We start from the raw sequence: 22,123 nt of genomic DNA on the forward strand, positions 1-22,123 counted from the left end.
TTTCAAATGGCCAGTATTTTGTTATTATTGACCCCATAGACATGGTTTTGGTGTCATTTTAAAGTTTTTTTTCAAGCTCTTTCTATCTGAACAACTAGTTTTAGCATTTAACCATGCTGAAAATTTTACTCACATATCTACCTTTTGCACATTTTATTTATGTTCAAAAGCTCTTTCTACAGTAGCTCTTTCTAATGGTATTTTTTCAAAATCATTTTGCACATTTTATTTATGTTCAGTAGCTATTTCTAGCTCAATCAAATACACAAATTTAAAAAATGATTTATAATTTTTTACATGGTCGTCTGTTGACTGCTGAATATAAAACCCCTTCAATATAGGAGTCGAGTCAGCAAAAAAACAAAAAAAATTAGAGTACCGGCACCTCTTTTGGGCCACTTAAAGCACTGGTTAAAGCATTCATTTCATAACATTATTTATTGAATTGCAGTGTTGGGATGGAGATGTGATGATGGTGGAATGGATTTTGTCCTACCAAGTGCGGTCCCTGACATTGTCCCAAACAACGGACATTTGTTAGACAGACGCGCCGGGAGTTCACATCCACGAGGAGGAGTAAAGGAGTTTACTCCTGCATTTGAGGAGGCGAACAGCCCCACAGGTCAGATGGAAATTTTGTGTTCTTGACAATCTTTAAATCTGTACCATGTTTGTTCCTCAATAGTTTTGTTGGCCCTTGCAGATACTGATATCTTATTACATTAAAGTCAGTAAAATAAAGCATCTTACAATAAGAAATTAAGTTTAGACCATTTTTCTAGTGTGTTTTAAACTCTTATTTTTTAACAGCATTGTTAATGCAATAATCATTGCTGTATTTTTAGGAATTTGTTATAAAGAATTAGATACTCAATTACATATACATATTTAATCAAATAGTATCTGGGTGGACAGTTTGTTAAATGTGTTTATTAAGTATTATTACTGACCACGGTTCTTTGTCATTCTCTTTTGTCATAATGAATTTTCTAATAGTTTATCATTTGTTTTTGTTTTTCTTTTTTGGTGTAGAAAAATGTGAGAATAAATTATTGAAATCATTAAAGAAGGGATGGAATATTGTAAGGCGCCCATTCCTTCATAATGATAAAGTGGAAACACTGATTCCTTCAGAGGTTTGTTACATCATTACATTTACTACAACTATCTGTCCATTTATAGACATGTTTCCTTCCAGGTTTTGTTATCGACCAAGTGAATATACGTAAAAAAGGTTTTCTATTCAAATGGTGCTAAAATGGTGTCCGTGGTGATATCACGAATGATGAAAGCGACATTAGTTTTGGTGTATCACAAAAAATCAGATCTTGAGCAAATTATCTACCTAATTTCTCTAATGCTCTTACAATAAAAGCTTAGCCAGGTCGAGTCTGATGTTTGTGGTCTTGGTAATTTAAAATAAGTGTGCTTTCACCAAAATGACCCAATTATGAGGAGAAAAAATGTAATATTTAGGAGAATAAACATGAATCATTTTATGGATAAGTGATTGACATTTCAGCACTTCGTGAAGTAAGTTCAGTGCAGATTGCGTACCCTCTGTGTATATGGAGGATCGACTCTGCAAATCAAAACAGAAAGTCTCAGGCTGCAATAAGAGCGCCTATTGTTTGCTGTTATGCCCTTCAGAGGTTGCGCGTGATGAAGATCTATCATGTGACATCACATTTATTGCGTTAAAGCTATTTTTTTATATATATGTATTTTGAGGTATTGACATTGCGTTTATGCGCTTAAGCTTTTTTTGCTAAAAAGCCTTGGATGGAAACATTTATCTGTCTGTCTGTCCATCTGTCTGTCTGACCCACCTCTGGTCTTCTCCACAGCTTAATGCATATTCAGCTAATCCTAATGTAAAGGATGATGCTGGTCTGGCGAGCTCTGAATTAAACAATAAGATCAAACCGGAAAAACAACGAATGGCATTCTTTGACTGTCTCTGGAGGGGCAAGGTGGAGTCAGTGCCGACTCCCCTGCTTAAAGCGGATCCAGCTATCCCTGATGTTAGGGAAGTTGTTGATCTTGCATCACAGTCAAAGACCTACGTTGGTCCGAAGAAGCAGAAAGAAAAGGCTTCAAAGAGCCGCAAATCTAACCTCCAGGGAGAAAAAGTGACTGTTGTGCCAACTCAACAGCCCAAGGCTATTTCAGATATTCCTGTTGGCATGGATGTTCCTGCTCTGGCCGGCCCCCAATCAAAACCAAAGATTCGTCCGGATAAACGCATGACATTGACACAACGCTTCTTTGGATGCTTCCGGAGGGGCAAAGTGGAGTCGATGCCGACTTCACAGATTGAGGCCGATCCAGCTATCCCTGATGCCAGGGAAGTTGTTGATCTGGCAGATTCTCAATCGAAGAGTGTTGGCTTAAAGAAACAAAAACAAAAGGCTTCAAAGAGCCGCTCATTTCACAACCCTTGGAGTAAAAAAGGGAAGAGTAAAGTGAAAAAAGATGCCGATCCAGCTATTCCTGGTGCCATGGATGATGTGGATCTGGCCAGTTTTGGTGGCATCGCTGCAGCCAATGCCAGGCTACAGACGTTAGGTGCCATTCCAGAGAATATTGGGTTAAAAGGTGGTGGAAATCCTGACCCAAATAAAGCAAAAAATCCTGGGTCAAAAGATGTTGGAAATCCTGAGGCAAAAGGTTGTAAAAATCCCAGGCCAAAAGCTCTTAAAGCTCTTGAAAATCCCAGACATCCCTTGCCAGAAGATGATAAAGTTGTCAGGTCAAAAGCTTTTAAAAATCGCACACGTTTTTGTTGGGATCCTAACCCAGTGAGATTTCAAACTCGCAGACGAAAATTTGTTGGAAAACCCGCAATAGGTTGGATTCGTAACCCAACTAAATTTAAAATTACCCCACCAAAAGACCTTGAAAATCCCAGAGATCCCTCGCCAGAAGATGATAAAGTTGTCAGGCCAAAAGTTATAGATGTTGTTCAACAAGCTTTTGAACCGCCAAGCGAGAAGAAACGAGCTAATCGCTCATTGCTTAGAGGTGAGTGTACTGACTTCATTACTCCTACTTTGCACCAATAAGTTTCTTCATCATATTCTTCTGTACCTGGAAATGTATGCTGTACCTTTCATCTGTGAGTATATGAGTGTTAACATGTACTGTCACCTCATCATTTTCTGTGTGTTTTTCAGAGCCCTTTGATTCTGAATATCAACTCTTGTATCAAGTGCTTGGGGAAGGGTGCGGTGGCAGAGTGTACAAAGGGATCCGGATATCGGATGACACTCCGGTAATGCACTCGTATTTATATTAAACACAATGCTTGCTGAAATTTGTATGTTCACTTGATCTAAACCATGTTTTAAAGTTTGTAGATTCTCAAACCTTAAAGTTATGTGTGCAGTGTCAGGTGAGCCGCTTTAGTCAGCTCAAGAGAAATTAACTTTTGTTGTTTTTCTCTTTACAGGTTGCCATCAAGCAAATAAACAAACGAAAGAATGAACGCACTATTCAGATTGTAAGTTGTCATAAAATTTTATGAATTGAACTAAACAGAAAATAGACAGTATAGCGATTACGCACCAATACAAGATGTTTTATCTAATTGTAATTTGTTGACCATTTTTTGTCCAGCCTGGATACCCCAAACCACTTATAACAGAAGTGGCGCTGATGCTTAAGTTAGGAGAAGCGCCCTCATGCCCCAATGTCATACAGATGTATGACTGGTACGAGACTAAACACTTTTACACGCTCATGTTGGAGTACCCACTGCACAGCGTATCCTTGTGGGATTTTGTTCTTCGTGAAGAAAATCTTAGTGAAAGTACAGCAAGACATCTCATGCGTCAGGCAGTACTGGCAGTACAACATTGTCTGGATAATGGAGTTTTCCACACCGACCTCCATCTCGAAAACTTCTTGGTGCAGCAATCAACAATGACCCTGAAGTTAATTGACTTTGGGTTTGGACATTATCTGACGCATGATGATGTCTGTGATACCGATGACTTTACGGGTGAGCTGCATTTTTTTATATAGCGGAGTATTGAAAACTGTTGTTTCTTTTACAAAATGACTCAACACGATGTTTTGTGTACAGGAGCTCCATGTTGCACCCCGCCTGAGATCTACAAGGCTCAGAAATACCACGCCGTGCCAGCAAACGTCTGGGCCTTAGGTTCTGTGCTGTACTTCATGGTGCTTGGAGATTACCCCTATGATTTAAAGAACTTTCATTTCGGGACAACTGAGAAGGATTTATCAAAGGGTGAGTGAAAATGACTGATCAACATGCACACACAAAGTCTCTGATCAAATCCACAATAAATATTATTATCAGAGGATACGGTCTGTCTGGCAAGATGTTAGATTTTATTGTGTTTAGCTAAACAGTCATTTAGTGGCTCGCTGATGTATTACATCACTGTGCCATCATCTTAACCTGAGGTACTGTCTGTCAGTGACCAGGGTAGGGCTGGGTATCATTTAAAATCTTTCGATCCGGTGCCAATTTCAATACCTCCGTTTCGATACCGGTTCCTAACGATACTTTTTCCCAAAACCATATGTTTTCAAATCCATTTAAACATTAACAAAAATACATTAAACACAAAACTTTTATTTTTCACCTTATTTAAAACAAATTCTGGTAACACTTCTCATTCAGGGAAACATTATTAATAAAACTGGTTGTGCTTTTTGGATAGGGGTGTGCCAGCAGACACACTTATCTGTTTTTGTTTTATGAAAATAAGGAAACAAAAATAAAGAAATTAAGAATATAACTAACACTGCTTTATTTTATGAAATGAAAATGGTCTTTAGCTTGAACTAGCAGAATTTAAATAAGTGGGTTCATTTTGCTGCAACTTTGACAAAAAGTAAAAAGTTTTACTGGGAAGATTTTTATGCATGTTTGTTTGTTTTTGTAAACAAAGAACTGTAATACTCAACTTCATAATTATCAAAATATTAAATAGCCTACATTTGGGATTTTTAAAATGAGTAGCAAATGCGTTAAATTGAATTTTAGTTTGTTTTAAATAACAAGCCAGGCTTGTAAGCAGTGTTGGGCTGCTTAACTTTAAACCATAGACTGAAAAAAATAGGTTAAAACGCATCGTCCATTTTGGGAGACGAGGGCATGAAGTCTTGTGATGCGGAGAGACAGGCGTGAGTATTTCATAAGCATTAAGAGACACAGGCTGCGCGCGTGCTTTAAATTGAGACCCCTCGTCACTTTAGGAGAAACGCCGTTTTGGTTGACTTTCACGGAGACAGCACGGCAATACTTGCGCTCACTGAATTGGTTACACTGTCACAAAGCCTTTCTGTACATTTCTCATATTGTATCCTTTTTACACGTGTGTTGGGTGACTGTGAGTATCTTCCGAAATCTTCCCCGTCACGTGGTGGTGGACAGCCAATTGTCGGCGCTTTAGGTCCTTACATGCAAGTACAGGCTCATATAGACGCAGCCGCTTAGCTTTTGGAACCGAAATTTGGCACCGAAAGATAAATAATTTTTCGATACTCAAAGTATCAAAGTTTTTCGTTCGATACCATAAAAGTATCGACGTTCGATACCCAGCCCTAAACCAGGGTCCCTTTAGATGATAGACAGACAGACAGACTTTTTTGCAGTATTATTAAATGACAACAAAAGCGTCTCTTTATGCCGTGATCATTATTGCCATTTGTGTGTCATGATGACTAATCAGCTCTCTCATAAATCTTGTACAGAAATCTATGATCTGTTAAGATGGTGCCTGTCCAAGAATCCAAGTGATCGTCCGACGCTCAAGGAGATCTTAGATCATGACTGGTTTAAAACTGAGTCTGACGAAGAAGAGCTACTCGTATACAAAATGAGGTAACAGACCTTTTCAAGAAGGAAACTGCATTTTGCAGATTACATGCTTTTTATTTTGTGTAGTTAGTTGTATAGTAAGATTGTTTACTTTTAAATGTACATTTTCTACAGGGCACTATCCACACAAAAATGAAAAGGATGAAGCTGAATGACTGAAGGAGAGGGAAATGATTGGAGATGCTGTTTTCATCATCCTGAGACGTATGGAGTTTAAAGGAGGTATGAATGAATGCTTTTTTAACTATAATCGCATAATCTCGTGCGTAATCAAAGTTTACTGTTAAGGGAGTGTCTTGCTTGTATTTTGTGAACGTGAGCGTCTCTTTTATCATAAATGGTTTTGACGTGTGTGCAGCAGGCACTTATTTTGACAAAACACTTGATGCACATGGATCACATGACGCAACAAACAAATATTTTAAAAACGCAAGCAACTCACATGACACTCCAAACACTTATTTTAAATTAGCGTCCCTCGGATGAACAGTTACGAGCCGCCACTGATATTGTGGCTTTAAGGTTCTAGATATACTATAAATATAATGACAAAAAATTAAATGTTGACATTTTCTTTCTTTCTCATCTTCAGGTTGTATTTCAGACTTCATGAACACAGACCGCTGACTGAACATCTGATGCAGATCCCGTCTCATCCTTGAACACATAAAAAAAAATGTTTTAATTCTTAATGTTTTTGTATTTTAAAGTTGTAAAATAAAGTATCTAATATATAGTAAGTTCTCTATATAATCAGCTATGTCTGGCTCTCTAGGGTTTTTTTTCTCCTAGGAGTTTAGGGAGTCAGGTTTATTAATGTAAAGCTGCTTTGAAATAATTAAACAATTGTGAAAAGTGCTACAGTATATAAATAAAATTGAATTGAATATGGAAGACTTTTCTTTAGCAGATGATTTAATTTGCTTTTTTAATTTTTTATTTGAACAAAATGATTAACTTGGCTTAATTATGTACATGTTTTTCATATGCAATATCAAACCCTTGATCTTGGTATAAAATACTGGGAGTTAACGTAGTAAATCCAATCAGACACAATGTTAAACCTGATGCTGTTTTAACCCAAATAAGTAAGTACACTTGAACTAAACCTTAAAATATACCCTTCATTACTCTGTGTTTTAGTTTAATTTGCATGATTTCTCTCAATCAAGACATTTTGATTAACTTATTTTATTTAAATCTGTGGTAATCTTATGTAAACTGCTACTCTGCAGCTATTTCTGTTATCGCTGTTGGCTATTATTTTTGTTGTAAAGTTAAGAGCTGATTAAAAGTACATTACTTTACGAAATACATGTAATATATATTTATGATAATATAATTGCAATTGGCCTTAAATGAATCTAGAATGAACTTAAGCTAAAGCCACAGAAATTATTGAAGTGCTTGAAACACCTGCTGGGGAAAACATAAAAGCAACAAGATCTCACTCCAAACATTTTGCACTTCTTAAAGCCATTAAGTCAAAGTGTATTCTGTTTTTTTAGGGCAAACAGATCATTATTAAGACTTTTACCCTCTTTTAATTATGCACATGTTTGTCATTAAATCTGTCTATAAATAAAAACTAGGCAAAATTGTAGCGTTATCAGTCAGTATGATAAATGTTTATTGAACTTATAGGGGCAGTTTCCCGGACAGAGATTAGCTTAAGCCAGGACTAGACCTGAGTTTAATTGGGGAAATATAACTAGTTTTAAGAAACATACAGTACTAAAAACATTATTATGTGCATTTTGAGGCAAAACAAAGGGCACTGATGTATTTTAAGATATGTAAGTGCAAGTTGTTTTCAGTTTGGACAGCTCTTACATTTATTTTAGTCTAGGACTAGTCTAATCCCTGTCCGGGAAACCGCCCCATAATAGTAAAAACCGACCAAGACACTGCTCATTTGTGATCAACTCCCCCTATAGTGCTAAACCATCGTATTTTCGAAACAGTTGTCACAAAAATGAAGTCTTCAGACTGGATTTGGCGTCTTATTATCATTCTTTGTTATTATAATAATTACTGACAACTGTCTATTAACAGTGTTTTTATCCCTCTTTGATTAAATGTCTTCACCTCTCTGACTTTGTGCCCAATGCCTTTTCTTACAAAAAGATACATTTCAATGAGCTTTTCAATTTGAAATCATTCCTAAAACCAGGGACGTGCACAGGTGGGTTGCTCAGGTTGCCCGGGCAACTGCCCATATGCCCTTCTCGACTCAAGTTGCGCTTCCGAGGTGGAAACATGTTTACTTTTACTTCGTTTACATTGTGCAGCGTTCCTCTGTTACTGTATTTTTATTAATTACGAAATTTATATTTTATTTTTAAATTGCTGTCTCGTGTTTCTGAGGCATTCGCGAATTGATGACTCGTTTGAGTCGATTCCTTACAAAGTGCTGCAAATAAATGAGTCTTTTGAATCGATTCTTTACAAAGCAAATGGGCAAAAGTTTTGAATTGGTTCACGAATCAGTTTGAATGAATTGTTCAGATCGCTGCTAAAACTGAATCGTCTGATGCTGTTTTACTCGTAGCCTATAGAAACACGCAGAATATAAACAGTTTTGGGTGACTTGGATATGAATTTACCAATCTTTTAACTAAAAGCAAAACTTCACACATGTACCCGCCATCCCAGGTGAAAAAGAAATATATTTAAAGAGTATTTTTGGGACATACTTAATTTAAAAGCTACTATACTAAATGCATATTAAATGTATTATATTGAACCCACTTCAAATATATTAAATGCATTTCAAGATATATTTAAAGTCAATTTTAATCTATTTGCATTATATTTAAATTGTGTTAAATTGGAACAACTTCAAATATATTTAGTGCAATTTAAGTGTACTTCTTTAAAATTCATTTGAAATGCACTTCTCATACACTTAAAAATACAGTTAGAATACATTTAAAGCTTAATTTAACTGTGCTTTAAGAACACTTTAATAGTACTTCAGTATATTAGAAATATACTAGCATTACATTAATAGAAATGTATTAGGATTACACTACTATTCTATTATATAGCTGTTTTTAATATTTAAAATGTTACATTAAAATCATTAAATATTAAGACACATACACGGATTTTGAATACAGAACAATGTAATATACTTCATATTGTGTTGTGTACATTACAAAAATATCTAAAGTAAATTTTAATCCAGCAAGCACAGAGACATTAATAATCTTTTGACCAAAGAGAAACAATATAAAACAAATATCAGAGAAATGCAATTACAGAGCTACTTTACAGAGCTATCAAATTGTACAATGTTAACATTAAATGTATTAATGAAAAGTACACTATGAATATGCAATCACTGAATAGGCATAAGCAATGATTATATTATAATCATAATGTAATTCTCTGCTTAAAAAGTTACTGAAAAAAAATGTTTAAGTGCAATTTAAAGGCGGAGTGCACAATGTTTGAAAAACGCTTTGGAAAAGGAAATTGGGCCGACTACCAAAACACACTTGTGGCCAACCAGTAGTAAGGGGCGTGTCTACTAACCGACATCCTTGCCGGGTTGCGTATGTGTGTGGTGGCTCTATCAAAAGAAGGTCCAGATTCTAGTGGGGTAGAGACATGTTTGTTTAGGTAATTTCAAATGTTAACATTGGCTTTCAATAATGGTGCACTCCGCCTTCAACCAACTTAAGATAAACCTGTTAAAAGCTGAACCAAAACACAAAACAGTTTAGATGTCACATGTTTAAGTGGAGGGTCACTTCTTCTTGCAATTCAGACACCGTAATTGAAGACTGCTTTATCACACGGTCTGTGAAAAGGAAACAGAATATACCAATTAACCAATAATGAATGAACATTTGGCTATCCATGTTTAAAATAAATTGGCATAGATATGCATGTATGGAAGTTTTGTTAACTTCTCAGTTTACCTTTTAAAGTTTTGACTGTGTCCTCATCAACCGTGTCAGTTTTATCTGTCACAAGTGGGAATGAAGATAGGATTAGAACAGGCTCATGATATAAAGCAGGGGTCGGCAAGTAACTTTGGCCGCGGGCCAATATTTTTTTTAGCCAGTAGATGGTGGGCCAACTGCTGTTGGCACACTTGCGTCTTATTTTTAATTAGCCTAGTATAGGCTATCTGATCTTTTGTCAAGAAACATTGTCTTTATTTCCTATTTAAAAGACGGCATTGAAAAATTTTAAAAGCATGGTCATGAGTCTGTGAATCATTTGTTCAATCGTTTTTTTCAAATTAAAAACAAAAATGAAAAAATTAACCACCACGGTTTTCTGATTGTGTGCTCAGATCAAAAAATTAATTACTGGATTAGACAATTTTTTTATTTAACACCTTTATAGGCATAATATATCAATGAAATCATTTTAAATAGTACTATAGTGGTAACATATTACAGGCATTTATGCTCTCATGAAAGACTTACAGTCCGACTTTTGAACTGTATTCCTTTTTTATTAATATTTATCCGGGACACACACATACACACCTAAGGTTTAAGGAGGTCTCCGCTGGACAGTTTTTTTGTCCAGCTCCGACAAGGTTCTATTCAGTAAACCACTTAAAATACACTCTCTGTTCACCCCCTTTATTTCCCGACCTGACGGGTCCGCAAAACTTAACGTTAGATCTCGTTTCCAGAATCTCACATTCAAATGTCTCTAACGAAAAGAGAGAGATGAAGTAGCCTATAACAATTATAAATGTTATACAAAAATTGTGTTCGTGCCAATATAAATTATATTTTAACATTGTATTGTCAACAGAGAAAAATGTCAGAAAAAATAATGAAATATAAATAATAAATTAAATAGGACAAAGCCTCTTACTCAAATTTCTAACCAACATAAACCGAAACCATAGTTGGTTGCAGAATTGCTGTTCAAACTAATTGCTGAAAATCCTCCTTTTCCAAATTTATAACGTTTTAAACAGAGGCAAAGATTAAAGAACTATGCATTAGGAAAAATTAATAATGGCTTTATTTTAATAGACATGTAAAACCATATTTTGGCGGATTACTTTCATTTTTTTAACGAATTTACCTGCCCATTTAGTCTTTATAATTAACGGTAAACGAACTTGACTTCCTGTTCTCGGAGGCAGGTCGAACCAATTAGGTCGGGCTTGAGCCCCAAGTTCAACAGAACAGGGCCGGGTTTCCCAAAAGCATCGTACGGCTAAGTAGATCGTAAAAACGATCGTGTGAATCATCTTAGAATTACGGGCTGTTTCCCAAAACCTTCCCAAGTTCCCTTCGTAACTTAAGTTGCAGTTGAAAATCATCGTAGATCTACGAGTGCTCTGGAGTAATCGTTCATTCATAAGTACATAGTAAGACAACAGAGTTACAAGGTCACCAACAGGACAACCAGCATATTGCACTCCTGCAATGACGATAATGTAATGTTTTAAATGTTTATTTATTTATTGGGTTCTTCTTTGTTTCTTTTATATTAAATATATAATATAATATATTTAAAATTCAAATGAGAAATCAAATTTAAATGACTCAACATAAATTAATAAAGAAGGAAAACGTATTTTGTACAAGTTGGTATAAGTTTTTTGTATTTTGGTACAAGTTGGTATAGCAAATTGATAAATGGTTCATACCGATTGCTGCTATAATTCATCTAAACATTGTTTTGAAGGGAAATGGCATCTAATTAAAGAAACCAAATAAATATTTACGGTACAATGCAATAATCCATAATAATAAATAAACATAGATAATAAACAACAAATAATAATAATAATAATAATCTAAACTATAATAGAAACGCAGAAGGCATTTCGCAGTGGGACGAGACCTAACTAAATACAAAAAATTATATTTAATAAATTATTAAAACACTTTAAAAGTCATTGAACAATAATGAAAATATATTATTAAAAATATTAGTGCACATCGGCTGAAAATCATTAGCCTAAACAAGCTTCTGCTACAAATTCGATTCATTCTATTGGTGACATTTCAGCACTTGACAAATGGATAGCGACTCGTAAGTAGCACTTAAAACCCAGCTGCGAGCGATCGTTTCACGTGCATCTTTGGGAAACGCACGTAAATGAACAACGAATGTTTGTTAAGTAGCTCGTAGAAAGCGCTCTTAAAGGGGTCATAGCGTGAAAATCAGACTTTTTCCATTTTTATGTGCTATAATTGGGACCCCAGTGCTTCTATCAACGTAGAAAATGTAATCAAGATTAGCCCAGTAACTTTGTTTGGGTAAGCCATTTTCTGCAAGCATGTGAAAAATTAGGTCGTTCAGAATTTGCCTGTTTTGTGAGGTAGGTAGTAAGGCGAATTACAATAATACCGCCCCCTTTATCTGCAATATCCAACCACAGCACTGCCATAGTGCAGAGAGAAAGAGAGAAAGGAAAAAGTACTTGACAGCACAATTGAGTTTCAATTACAACAAACCACCATCATTGTGATCAGTGTTTGCACTTCATCCGCTCATTTGCATTTTAAACGACACACCCAAAAACGGCTCACTTTTGCTCAGGCCTACAAATTATCAATTTTTACATGCTATAATAAATTAGCTGTGGAGTATTTTGAGCTAAAACTTCACATACACACTCTGGGGACAGCAAAGATTTATTTTACATCTTAAAAATATGTCATAATATGACCCCTTTAAGTGCTAAGTTCAATCGTTATCGGGAAACCCAGCCCAGAACAGTAGATTCCTTTGACATTTACGTTAAAAGTGTATCAGTTAAAATATTACTGCAGTAAAAGAGTTTATTTCTAAAAGCCTGCAATTACTTTTCAGTAATTTGCGATGTCACGGAGTTTAACGTCTTCACGTCTGACGCATTGACATGATTTACGAGGTAAATTCACAAATGATTCATGAAGTTATACCTCTGCAATTATTTGATCGATTGTGTTTTAGAAGTATGCTCAAACTCTAATGACAGCTATGAGGCTGTTTACACTTGGCATTAACATGTGTTTTCGTCGATCGGATCACAAGTGGACGACGTTAATGCCAGGTGTAAACGGTGTTCAAAACGTTTTGAGCTCGTCCACTTTCGACCACTTTCAACCACATCCAGAGGTGGTCGAAACCACTTTCGATCGGATCGCTTTGGAGTTGCGGAACGCACATGTGGTTGCTTTCGAACAGCCACACGCGACCGCCTTCTCTCCGCCCATTTATCTAATCTGAGGTATAGGGCTTGGGCGTCGTGACGTCATTACTTGTCGTGGCGGCCATGTTGGTTGCCTCCTTTACTGCTGCGCTCCATGCTGCGCTCCATGCTGCGCTCTGTTTATAGACATACTTTCTCTCAATTGTGTGTCTTAATTTAATTCATTTGTCGTTATTTTTTCAACCATGGTAAACCGTTGCTGTATTAATAATAAAGTAACACATTAAAAGTAATTTACATTCAAAATGACAGATTACAGAAAACTTCATTATGTTTTATTCAATATCGGAAACCAAACATTAACCTCAACCCCTCAGTAATGTGTATACATGACATATAAATGACATTTATATATACGACAGTGAAGTATAACATCTGAATATTAATTTATATAGCTTAAGTCAACATTGAACATAAGGGAACTGTCCCGGTTTACTCGCCCAAAATACGGGAAAATTTCAACATTCATCTTTCTGTTGCTATCCCTCTGCTGTCAGCAAAAACTGCTGCATTAACTAAGCTAGTTGTGAAGCTAGGTCATACGTGACTTTGCTTACAGATTGGCGTGAAATCGTGCTCTCACAACAACCACGCTGTTATCTTAAAAGGCTCTTTATTAACTCTTTTTTCATATGGATCCTAACCGTTAATAGTTCCGATTTTGTCCACATACCGGTGCCTGCTTCCCTGTTTAACGTATCCCAGTAAATTCCACATCCTTTTCCGGATTTTAACATCTTTTTTCTTTCTTTTAATTTTCCCAACTCCGCCGCTTCTCCTCGTTCAACTTGCTGTATGTTTACATTCGCGAGGCCACCAACATGGCCGCGACGTCCCAGAATGCAACGCGGCGCCCAAGCCCTATTAAACACAAGTTTTACGTCTTTTTTGACTTCTGCCGTGAACATTCGGTGAACAGCGCTATTTTTAGCCTTTCATTGATAAAACTAAGCGGCTGATCTCCGTAGTTTCGTTTTGAAAGCGTGTGAAAGTTGCGCGATCCTATTTCATCAATTGCGCTGAAAATTCAAAGAAAGCTCTAACATATACATGTACAAAACACTGTGCAGCATGTTTACTTGCTAAAGAAGCAGCGAACTCCGACAAAATATTAGTTTGCGTCCATATAAACTCATAATTACTCCCGCTCATGTTTAAATGACAGCAGAGAGACTCGCCCACCGTCTCACAGACCACCCCCTCATAGTATTCAGCACAGAAGCGGTCGAAAGTGGACAAAAGAGACGGATTTAAATACCAGGTGTAAACGTAATGTGTCTCTCTCGTCCACTTATGATTCGATCGATGAAAACACATCTTAATACCAAGTGTAAACAGCCCCTATGATCGCGGATGCGCTGGTAGAGAAAGAGAACGAGAAAGAGCGGCCCGTATACGCATTTTTTTTCAGGACATTCTTGCAAGCCGGTGGCAACTTGTCCACGACCCGGTGGTTGGGGACCTCTGGGATAGAGGAAGAGTTTTGTGCAGCATTTAGTGCAAATATTTTTGATCAGGTTATACATATTATTTATTAGTGTGTTATACGCGAATAAATAATAATAAAAAAAGGTTCAAAAGTCGGACTGTAAGCGAATGAGACATACAGGAAAGCATGGTTGCTATTCAAACCCTTATTAAAACCCTTATTAAAATGTAATCTGTTAGTAGGCTACCTGATCTGTTTAAATTTATTTCATTGGTATATGTCTGCTAAGGTGTTCTATAAAAATTTGTCCGAACCCGTTTTCATTATTTTTTTATTTTTGATCTGAGCGCACATTCAGAAAACGAATCGTTTTATTTTAGTTCAGGAAATAAATAATAGAAAACAAGTCGTTTTTTTTCTTGTTGGTTTTGATTTGAAAAAAACGAATGAAGGAATGATACACGGGGCCATTTTTGTAAACTGGTATTGTAAAATAAAAAAGTATGATTAAAAAAAATAAAAAAACGGACTTCAAATTAATCCGGTGGGCCAGAAAATATTCCTGCCTGTTGCCGACCCCTGAAGCAACCTGTGTGCATTACAGGATATGTTTTACATTGATAATTGTGTTTTATTTGAACCTAGATCATTTTCCATTGTTTGTCTATTGTGATCTTGCAAACGTAAGGTTCACCTCTGTTTAAGGAGATTTAAGGAAATCAGAAATGATACCAAACAGGGCTCCAGACTGCCATCAAATGGTGGCATTTTGCCACCTAAATTTGAGAGTGTGCCACTGAATTTTACATCCAGTCGCACATGTGCGACCAGCAAATTTGACCTTTTTTTGTGATATGACACTGAATTTGAAACAGCACATTGTACTTTCTGAATCTATAATTAAAGTATTTATTAGTAATACAGTGAAAATTAGTAGACATGTGAATATTTGGTTAGCATGTTGATTTACCGTGTGTGCCCCTAAATTTTCTGGTTGCGCCCCTAAAATTTTCAGTTGGGGGCCACTGTGCTCCTAGTAAAAAAAGTTAGTCTGGAGCCCTGCCAAATGGTATATGCAAGGATGACAAGGCCAAGTCCCTTACAGCTTTACAATAAAAAAAAACAGTTTTTTTTACAATTAAAAAAACGGGTTTTTACTTGAATAACTCAAAAGGACAGAAATTAGCCACCTGTAATGGATGTGTTGCAAACGTTTTCTTCCGAATCACTCCACATTTTTCCCGATTCAAAACTGTCAATAGCAGTTGATCTGAAAAACAACAGGCAGGTAAATGATGATTAATGATTTGTTTTCTTTTTAAGAATTACTTACCTTGAGTACAATATATTTAAAGGTATAGCGGAAGATTTTCCCGAATTATTTAAAAGAACCGCCCCTCGATTTTTTTTTTAAAATGCGCACGCAACACTCTCCCCTCCTCCCGAGAGGGAACACCTGTTAAACGCGTGCACGAGACAGAGACAGAGAGAGAGCATGCAGGAGCTCAGTTCTTCTCTTCGTGACTTGTGCCAGGGCTAGCATCGCTAATCATAGCTTACATCAACACTCTAAAAAAATAATCCGTAAAAAAACGGACAATGTCCTGGCAGAAAATTACCGGCACTTTTTCCGTTATGTTTACAGACACTTCCGTTTTTTCAACAACTGAACATTCTGTAGATTTATAGAACACTGTCCGTAGATTTACAGAACATTTTCCGTAACCTTTAGGGGCACTTCAATCTGCCTATGAAACGCAACAATGGTGACAATCAACAACAAAGCTTCATGCCGCAATGCATGCTGGGTACCAGGATTGTAGAAAACTCTCTTAACATTTACTCTCACCATTGTTGACATTTGTATCCAAAGTGTTGATGTCTCTGAAGCAAAAACCACAGCTGACACATTTGCAGCCATCTTATTCAAGACGATGTGTTTTTAGATCAGCATAGAGCGTCTCTTTTATACATTTCAGTTCTTTATTCTTTTTTTATCATTTCATATTTAAATGTTAGGCAGCATAACATAAAAACAACTAAGCTTATATGACATTATAGACAATTCTCCTTCCTAAAGCAACAAACTGAAACAAGTTGTAATTGCTACAAGCAAAAACACTGTTGCAATGCTGAAAGAGCAGAATCAGCTCTATGAAGGTAAAGGGACAAAAGCCTAACTAAAGGGAACACTAATCACCATAGTGGTGACTTCAAAGGAATCTAAAACAAACACAAACTGGAGATTTAATGTGATAAATGTTGTGGTAAATATCCATTTGACTTACACGTCACTTCAGAAAGAAGATTTGTCTACTAAATCACATGTGTCAATGCTGGAATAGTTCAACACTTGTATCTTGTTCTGACAGCATTTTTTAGAAGTTAAACATCATCCATGTTAGAAAATAACTCTGCAAGCAAGTTGTAATTTTAGGTTTCAAACAGAGATGGTGAAAGAGAGGCAAAAGTGAAAGATTGCAGCAGGAGTTATTGCACCCATAATGCAACATGTTATTAAAAAAAACGGATAAATGCCTGTAAAACATAAATACGGAAAATTCCTTCATATTTACACAGTACTTGTTTTAGAGTGAACTTTTACTAGCAGTGATTTTAAATGGATTTCTCCAAATAGCATGACAAAATGTACCTTTCCAGTAGAAACTTTGCGTGCGAAGCCCAACCTGTCCTTTTAGCTCTCCCATAAACATTCTGGTCTTGTTTCTTTCTTTATAGTCCTTTCTCTTCTTGTCATACAATTCGTAGACACTTTTTCTCCTGCGAACCTCAGACATTTTGAAAAAAAAAACACAGCGAGAACGCGAGCTTCAATGAATGGTTGAAACCGTAGCACAACACACATACATGTGAAAGTGCGCATGTGCAGCAAGCGAACCTAGAGGCGAGCACGTACGACGGTTATACGTCAACATCTAATCAGAATGATTGACATCTGGGATGACCAATAATCTTGATGATCCACCCGGAAAACGAAAATCTTCCGCTATACCTTTAAGACAATATAATATAATCAATCCCAGCCTCTGCAGTTTTACAATCTCTCATAAAAGTATCCCTTCTTACAATGTCATTTTTGTGTCCATATGTAATTAGAAATACATTTAAAAATAAACAAAAACACAATAAGGTTGTTATACAACTGCTATACATTAGCCATTGATCATTACTGTAGTTATAATAACCATATGGTCATATCATGGTATTTTCAGGTAAGACAGCTCAAACATTCATTTTAAACTAACCTTAGCATTGCAAGAGAAACAACAGAAAAACTTATTCAAATATCAACAACAAACTTACCACCAAGAATAAGTATTTCTATGGGCTGTATCTTCATTTGTTCCTGTCTACTTGGCTCTGGTTAGTCATATTTATGTCGCTGTGCTAAAAAAATGAAAGGTTTGAATGATTTCTGAAATGCTTAAGAGAAATCCCAGATAGCAAATTGGTTATGGGCCTTATCAGGTTGAATTCAGGCTGTTGTTGTGGCCCACATACCGCCATGGACCCCTCCCCTCAAATGGCCCTTAAGCTGCTTGCCTAAAGGATACCTGAACAGTGCCTGAAGCAGGCCAAAATTCACCCACAACTTCTTTAATGTCCCTGTAACCAGCCTTAACTGTCCCAGAACTCTGCCTTAATCCCCAAGTGTAACCCATTAAAGAGCCAAACTGCCAACAACTTTACTAAACCTCACCCAACTTCTCCAGAACCCCCCCAAAACTACACCAATATTATCCCCAAATCCTTAAAACTGAGCCTGAATGCAACCATAATATTTAATCATTATTAAATAAATTAAAACCATGTGTTTTGAAAATATAGTGTTTTTATTAACACGGAGGTACAAACCCCAGCCAAATACAAGAAAATTAAAACAATAGGAATTAAGAATGACATAACAGTAAGCAAAAAACAATACAATAAATAAAAAGCAAAGTGTTTAATAAACAAGGCAAAAATAAAGTAATTGTGTAGTGCGCAAATCAAACAAACCAAAAGTGTAAATTTTCTTAATACATTACCCACCAACAAAAAACAAGTCACAATACAATAAAAACAAGTGTTAAATAAGTAAAAAAATGTAAAGTGCACAAATCAAAAAACCAACCAAAAAAAAAGGTAGTGAATCAACCTAAAAAAAAAAAAAAATTTAGTAAATGTGCAGTGTAATAAAAGAACAACAAAACTGGTTAAAAAATACAAACTATTTACATGTGCAATAAAAATATAACTAAAAAACAATAGCAGCAGAAGACAAAATAAAAGCAACAATTACAATAACAGATTAAAAATCAAGCAGTAGGTTAAAATGTTAAACAAAGCAGTAATGGACAAAGTACATGTGAACCCAAAAATAAAGGCTGGTTATAAAAGACAAACTAAAAATGTAATATCAGAAGAGAAAAATCAACCAAGCTTCAAAAATAAAATGAGAATAATAGATTTAACCAACAGCAAATCAAGAAAATAATAAGTGTAAAAGAAATTAAAATCCAAGTTATAAAATGTTAAACAGGAAAGCAAGTGCAAATTGAAGCAAGTAAATGTGCATAAATCAAGTGAAACCAACAAACAGGTAGTAAAAGCCAAAATTGTTCACACGTGCAAAAGTAAAAAATACCTGCAAAAGTAAAAAAGGTGCAAAAGTAAAAGTGCGCAGAATTAAAAATACAATAAAATCAGTTATTAAAATTTAAATTTTGTAATGTTCTTTTTTTTCTGCCACCCTCACGATCACCAGCAAAGTAAAACCACCGTCTAATAACTTGTTCAACCTCCTGCTCAGTAATTTGGGCACAAACTGGATTTCTTCTTACAGCCTCTAGAATACGAGCATAGAGATATAGAAAAATTAGCATTAAATAAAGTGTAATCGAGCATACAGTACAATACAGTATTAAAGATCCAAGACACTACATATTCATTTAATGAATGTCATAAAAACTTCTTCAAACACATCAAAAGCACTTACCAATGACAACACTTTTAAGCTCCAAATTTTGGAATGGCGTTTTTCCATTTAAACCTCTCCAGTTAATGGTTTTAGCAAAGTCATTTTTAATCGCCTGCTTCATTATTCTCCAAACCGTATCCTTCAAGTCCACCCCACCCAGCAATCCAAGTTCGAGTACCTGAAATGTTTTAAAACACACTTTGTCATTGAACACTTTCATTACTTTTGAATATTAATATGCAATTACTACACTACATAAAATTTATCACAAAATTCAGAAATTAACTCGTTTAACTCGATACGTTTGCTATAGACTGAACACGGTTTAATTATAAGAGTAATGAGAAAAATATATGTATGATATTACAGTAGGCATTAGGTAACTGTTCATAAACGTTAGTTACACCTACCACTTTTCGTCTCGTTTCCGGTGCGGATTGAAGATCACTTTCCAGGGAAGTGAATGATCTTAAATCTTCAACTGGAAAATATTTTGGAGTTAAGTGGTTATCCTCCGTGATCTCACCAACATTGTTTTGTTTGAGATCTTGAACCATTCTTACAAGACGTCTTTGCTGCTCCATAACTATTTCAAGTTTTGTCAAAATGTCATGAAGAATTGCTGAAACATTAAACAAATTGTAAGGTTACCACACCAGTCCTTTCTTTGACATCAGGCTTACACTTACAGTGATTATGAAATAATTAAACAAAAACGTACATCTCTGGAATGGATCGTTGCTTGGGAGGCGCTTTGTCTGGACTCTGGGAGTCAAAGAGTCATAATGCCACAGTGATTCCACTGCGTGATCAGGAGACTGTAAAGTGGTTTCATTTTGATGTCCTGTGATATGCTGTGATGATCTGGCAGAAGACGGTGTATTGTGAAAAGGCAGGGTAGGCATCGGTTCAGGCATATCTATTGCTTGGCGTAATGAAGACCCAAGATTTCTCTCTTGCATTTCAATTGAAGGGCTTATGTCCAACAAGGATGGGCCTGGAGTTTCTGGGATCCGTGTCAGACACGAGGACTTCTGAGGACATATGGAGGGTTGAGGTTGTCTTTGAGGACTTGGTTGTACCTCAGTAGATGAACAAATCCTTTTAGGTGGTGGTTGTATTTGCGGGGCATGTGGCAAATTGTCTTTTTGGGGTGCAATAGCCTCGTCATCAGTGTCATAATCTTCCAAAAGGCGCCGGTTTCGTCTGTAGAGAAGGAAAAACATGTAATAATCACTAAAATGGAATAAGCTTGAAGTTTGAAAGATGGCATGTCCATGTGAAGATAATATTCAGGGGCAAATTCAGTGTTAAGATGTGTATGATAATTGACATGCATATTACTTTGCCCAATCATTAGTGTAAAAAGGTCTGCGATATATGCATTACATAATATGTAATATTAAATACACATATCTTACTTTGTTTTGCGTTTTGGTGGCCTCTGGGACTCAAGCTCTGCCTCAGACTGGAGATCAGTCTGTAGCTCAGCAAGCGGCAGCTTCCGGCGTGCTTCACCATAGCTTTCTATCAAAGACAGAATTGAAAAATAAAAACAAATCAGAAGAGCCATTTAATATTTTGAAATTAATGCATTATATAATTTTTTTTCATACATACCTGCAGTATACATAATTTTTATTTTATAAGCAGACCAAGACTCCCTAGGTTGCTCCAAACACTTGGTTGCCCTCTGAATTCCTTCACCCTTATATGGAGGCCATAAACAAATCCCATTTTTTACCCAGACTGCTGGCACAACCTCCACTTCTTGGGTATCAAGAAAGCTCACAATGTGGTACATGTTTTCTGAAAGCAAATCAATTAGATAAACATTTACTAAAAAGGTAATATAAAAGACAAACACAGAAAACATACGTCTTAGGCGAGTCACTTACTTGTGTAGAGTGAAGAACTAACAACAATCTTGTGTCCCCTGTTGGACTTTAAAGCGTCCATTTGCATGTTCATAATTAGAGGAAAGGCACGGTATTAAAATTAAACTATTTATTGATCAGATATGAAAAAGTTTTACAGCGCTGGGCAGTCTCAAGGCCACAATAGGCAGTCGACTAACAGCCCGCATTTGGAGAAAACAGTTATTTATAAAGTATGTGACGTCGATCTTCTTCTTAGAATCTCCACCCACAAAGGCCGTTCCCCTCGTCTATCTGACTCCATCACCACACCCTGTAGGCAAAGATAAACACACCCAAACAAAGAAAAAACTAACTGTTCTCCGCTCATCCCTGAGAGCCATGCAGTCCTTCACTTCACATATGATTGACTTCACATAGAATATAATAATGCTTTCTTAAAAACAAATTAATAAAACATTCATTTATTCATCAGAAAACATAAGCTGTAAGATGAAAGTGATTATTATGTAAAACACATTTCAATATCATGACATCATTTCATTATTCGTAAAATTGGTTATATGAATAAGGCACACATTAATTTCTTTAGATAGATAAACACATATTAAATCTTTTACTGCAATACTACTTCTAAGCAAAACACTTTAATCATTATTCAAAAAAACATCTGTCAGGGAAGAAAAGACACACACAACGAACAAGCGCAGGAGATTCTGTTCTTCCAAGTTGAGTTGCCATCCCCCCCATTAAGTTATTCTGTATGCAACCTTCATTTCATTGGTTAATA

The 22,123-nt window shown here is 36.0% G+C and overlaps 2 protein-coding genes and 1 long non-coding RNA gene across 3 annotated transcripts; 1 reads left to right on the top strand and 2 right to left on the bottom strand.

Moving 5' to 3' along the window:
• The first annotated feature begins 1,826 nt into the window (after positions 1-1,826).
• LOC129415982 (uncharacterized) lies at positions 1,827-7,473 on the top strand. The gene is made up of 8 exons (XM_073872847.1): positions 1,827-3,024; positions 3,177-3,274; positions 3,452-3,502; positions 3,619-4,003; positions 4,088-4,255; positions 5,731-5,860; positions 5,972-6,079; positions 6,450-7,473. The coding sequence occupies exons 1-7, from the start codon at positions 1,941-1,943 to the stop codon at positions 5,991-5,993; spliced, it is 1,938 nt and encodes a 645-aa protein (XP_073728948.1). The 5' UTR covers positions 1,827-1,940; the 3' UTR covers positions 5,994-6,079; positions 6,450-7,473.
• Positions 7,474-8,891: 1,418 nt separating this feature from the next.
• LOC141368753 (uncharacterized) lies at positions 8,892-17,884 on the bottom strand. Its single transcript, XR_012371993.1, has 5 exons — positions 17,800-17,884; positions 17,129-17,488; positions 15,666-15,745; positions 9,787-9,831; positions 8,892-9,665 (listed from the first exon to the last, which is right to left on the bottom strand). It is a non-coding gene; the product is annotated as an uncharacterized lncRNA (long non-coding RNA).
• Positions 17,885-17,939: 55 nt separating this feature from the next.
• Positions 17,940-21,421, bottom strand: LOC141368837 (uncharacterized). Its single transcript, XM_073873626.1, has 7 exons — positions 21,355-21,421; positions 21,077-21,265; positions 20,878-20,983; positions 20,178-20,662; positions 19,867-20,078; positions 19,475-19,634; positions 17,940-19,324 (listed from the first exon to the last, which is right to left on the bottom strand). The coding sequence occupies exons 1-7, from the start codon at positions 21,419-21,421 to the stop codon at positions 19,182-19,184; spliced, it is 1,362 nt and encodes a 453-aa protein (XP_073729727.1). The 3' UTR covers positions 17,940-19,181.
• Between the last annotated feature and the right edge of the window lie 702 nt (positions 21,422-22,123).

Source organism: Misgurnus anguillicaudatus, chromosome 11 (genome assembly GCF_027580225.2).
Source record: "Misgurnus anguillicaudatus chromosome 11, ASM2758022v2, whole genome shotgun sequence".
Lineage (NCBI taxonomy): Eukaryota > Metazoa > Chordata > Actinopteri > Cypriniformes > Cobitidae > Misgurnus > Misgurnus anguillicaudatus.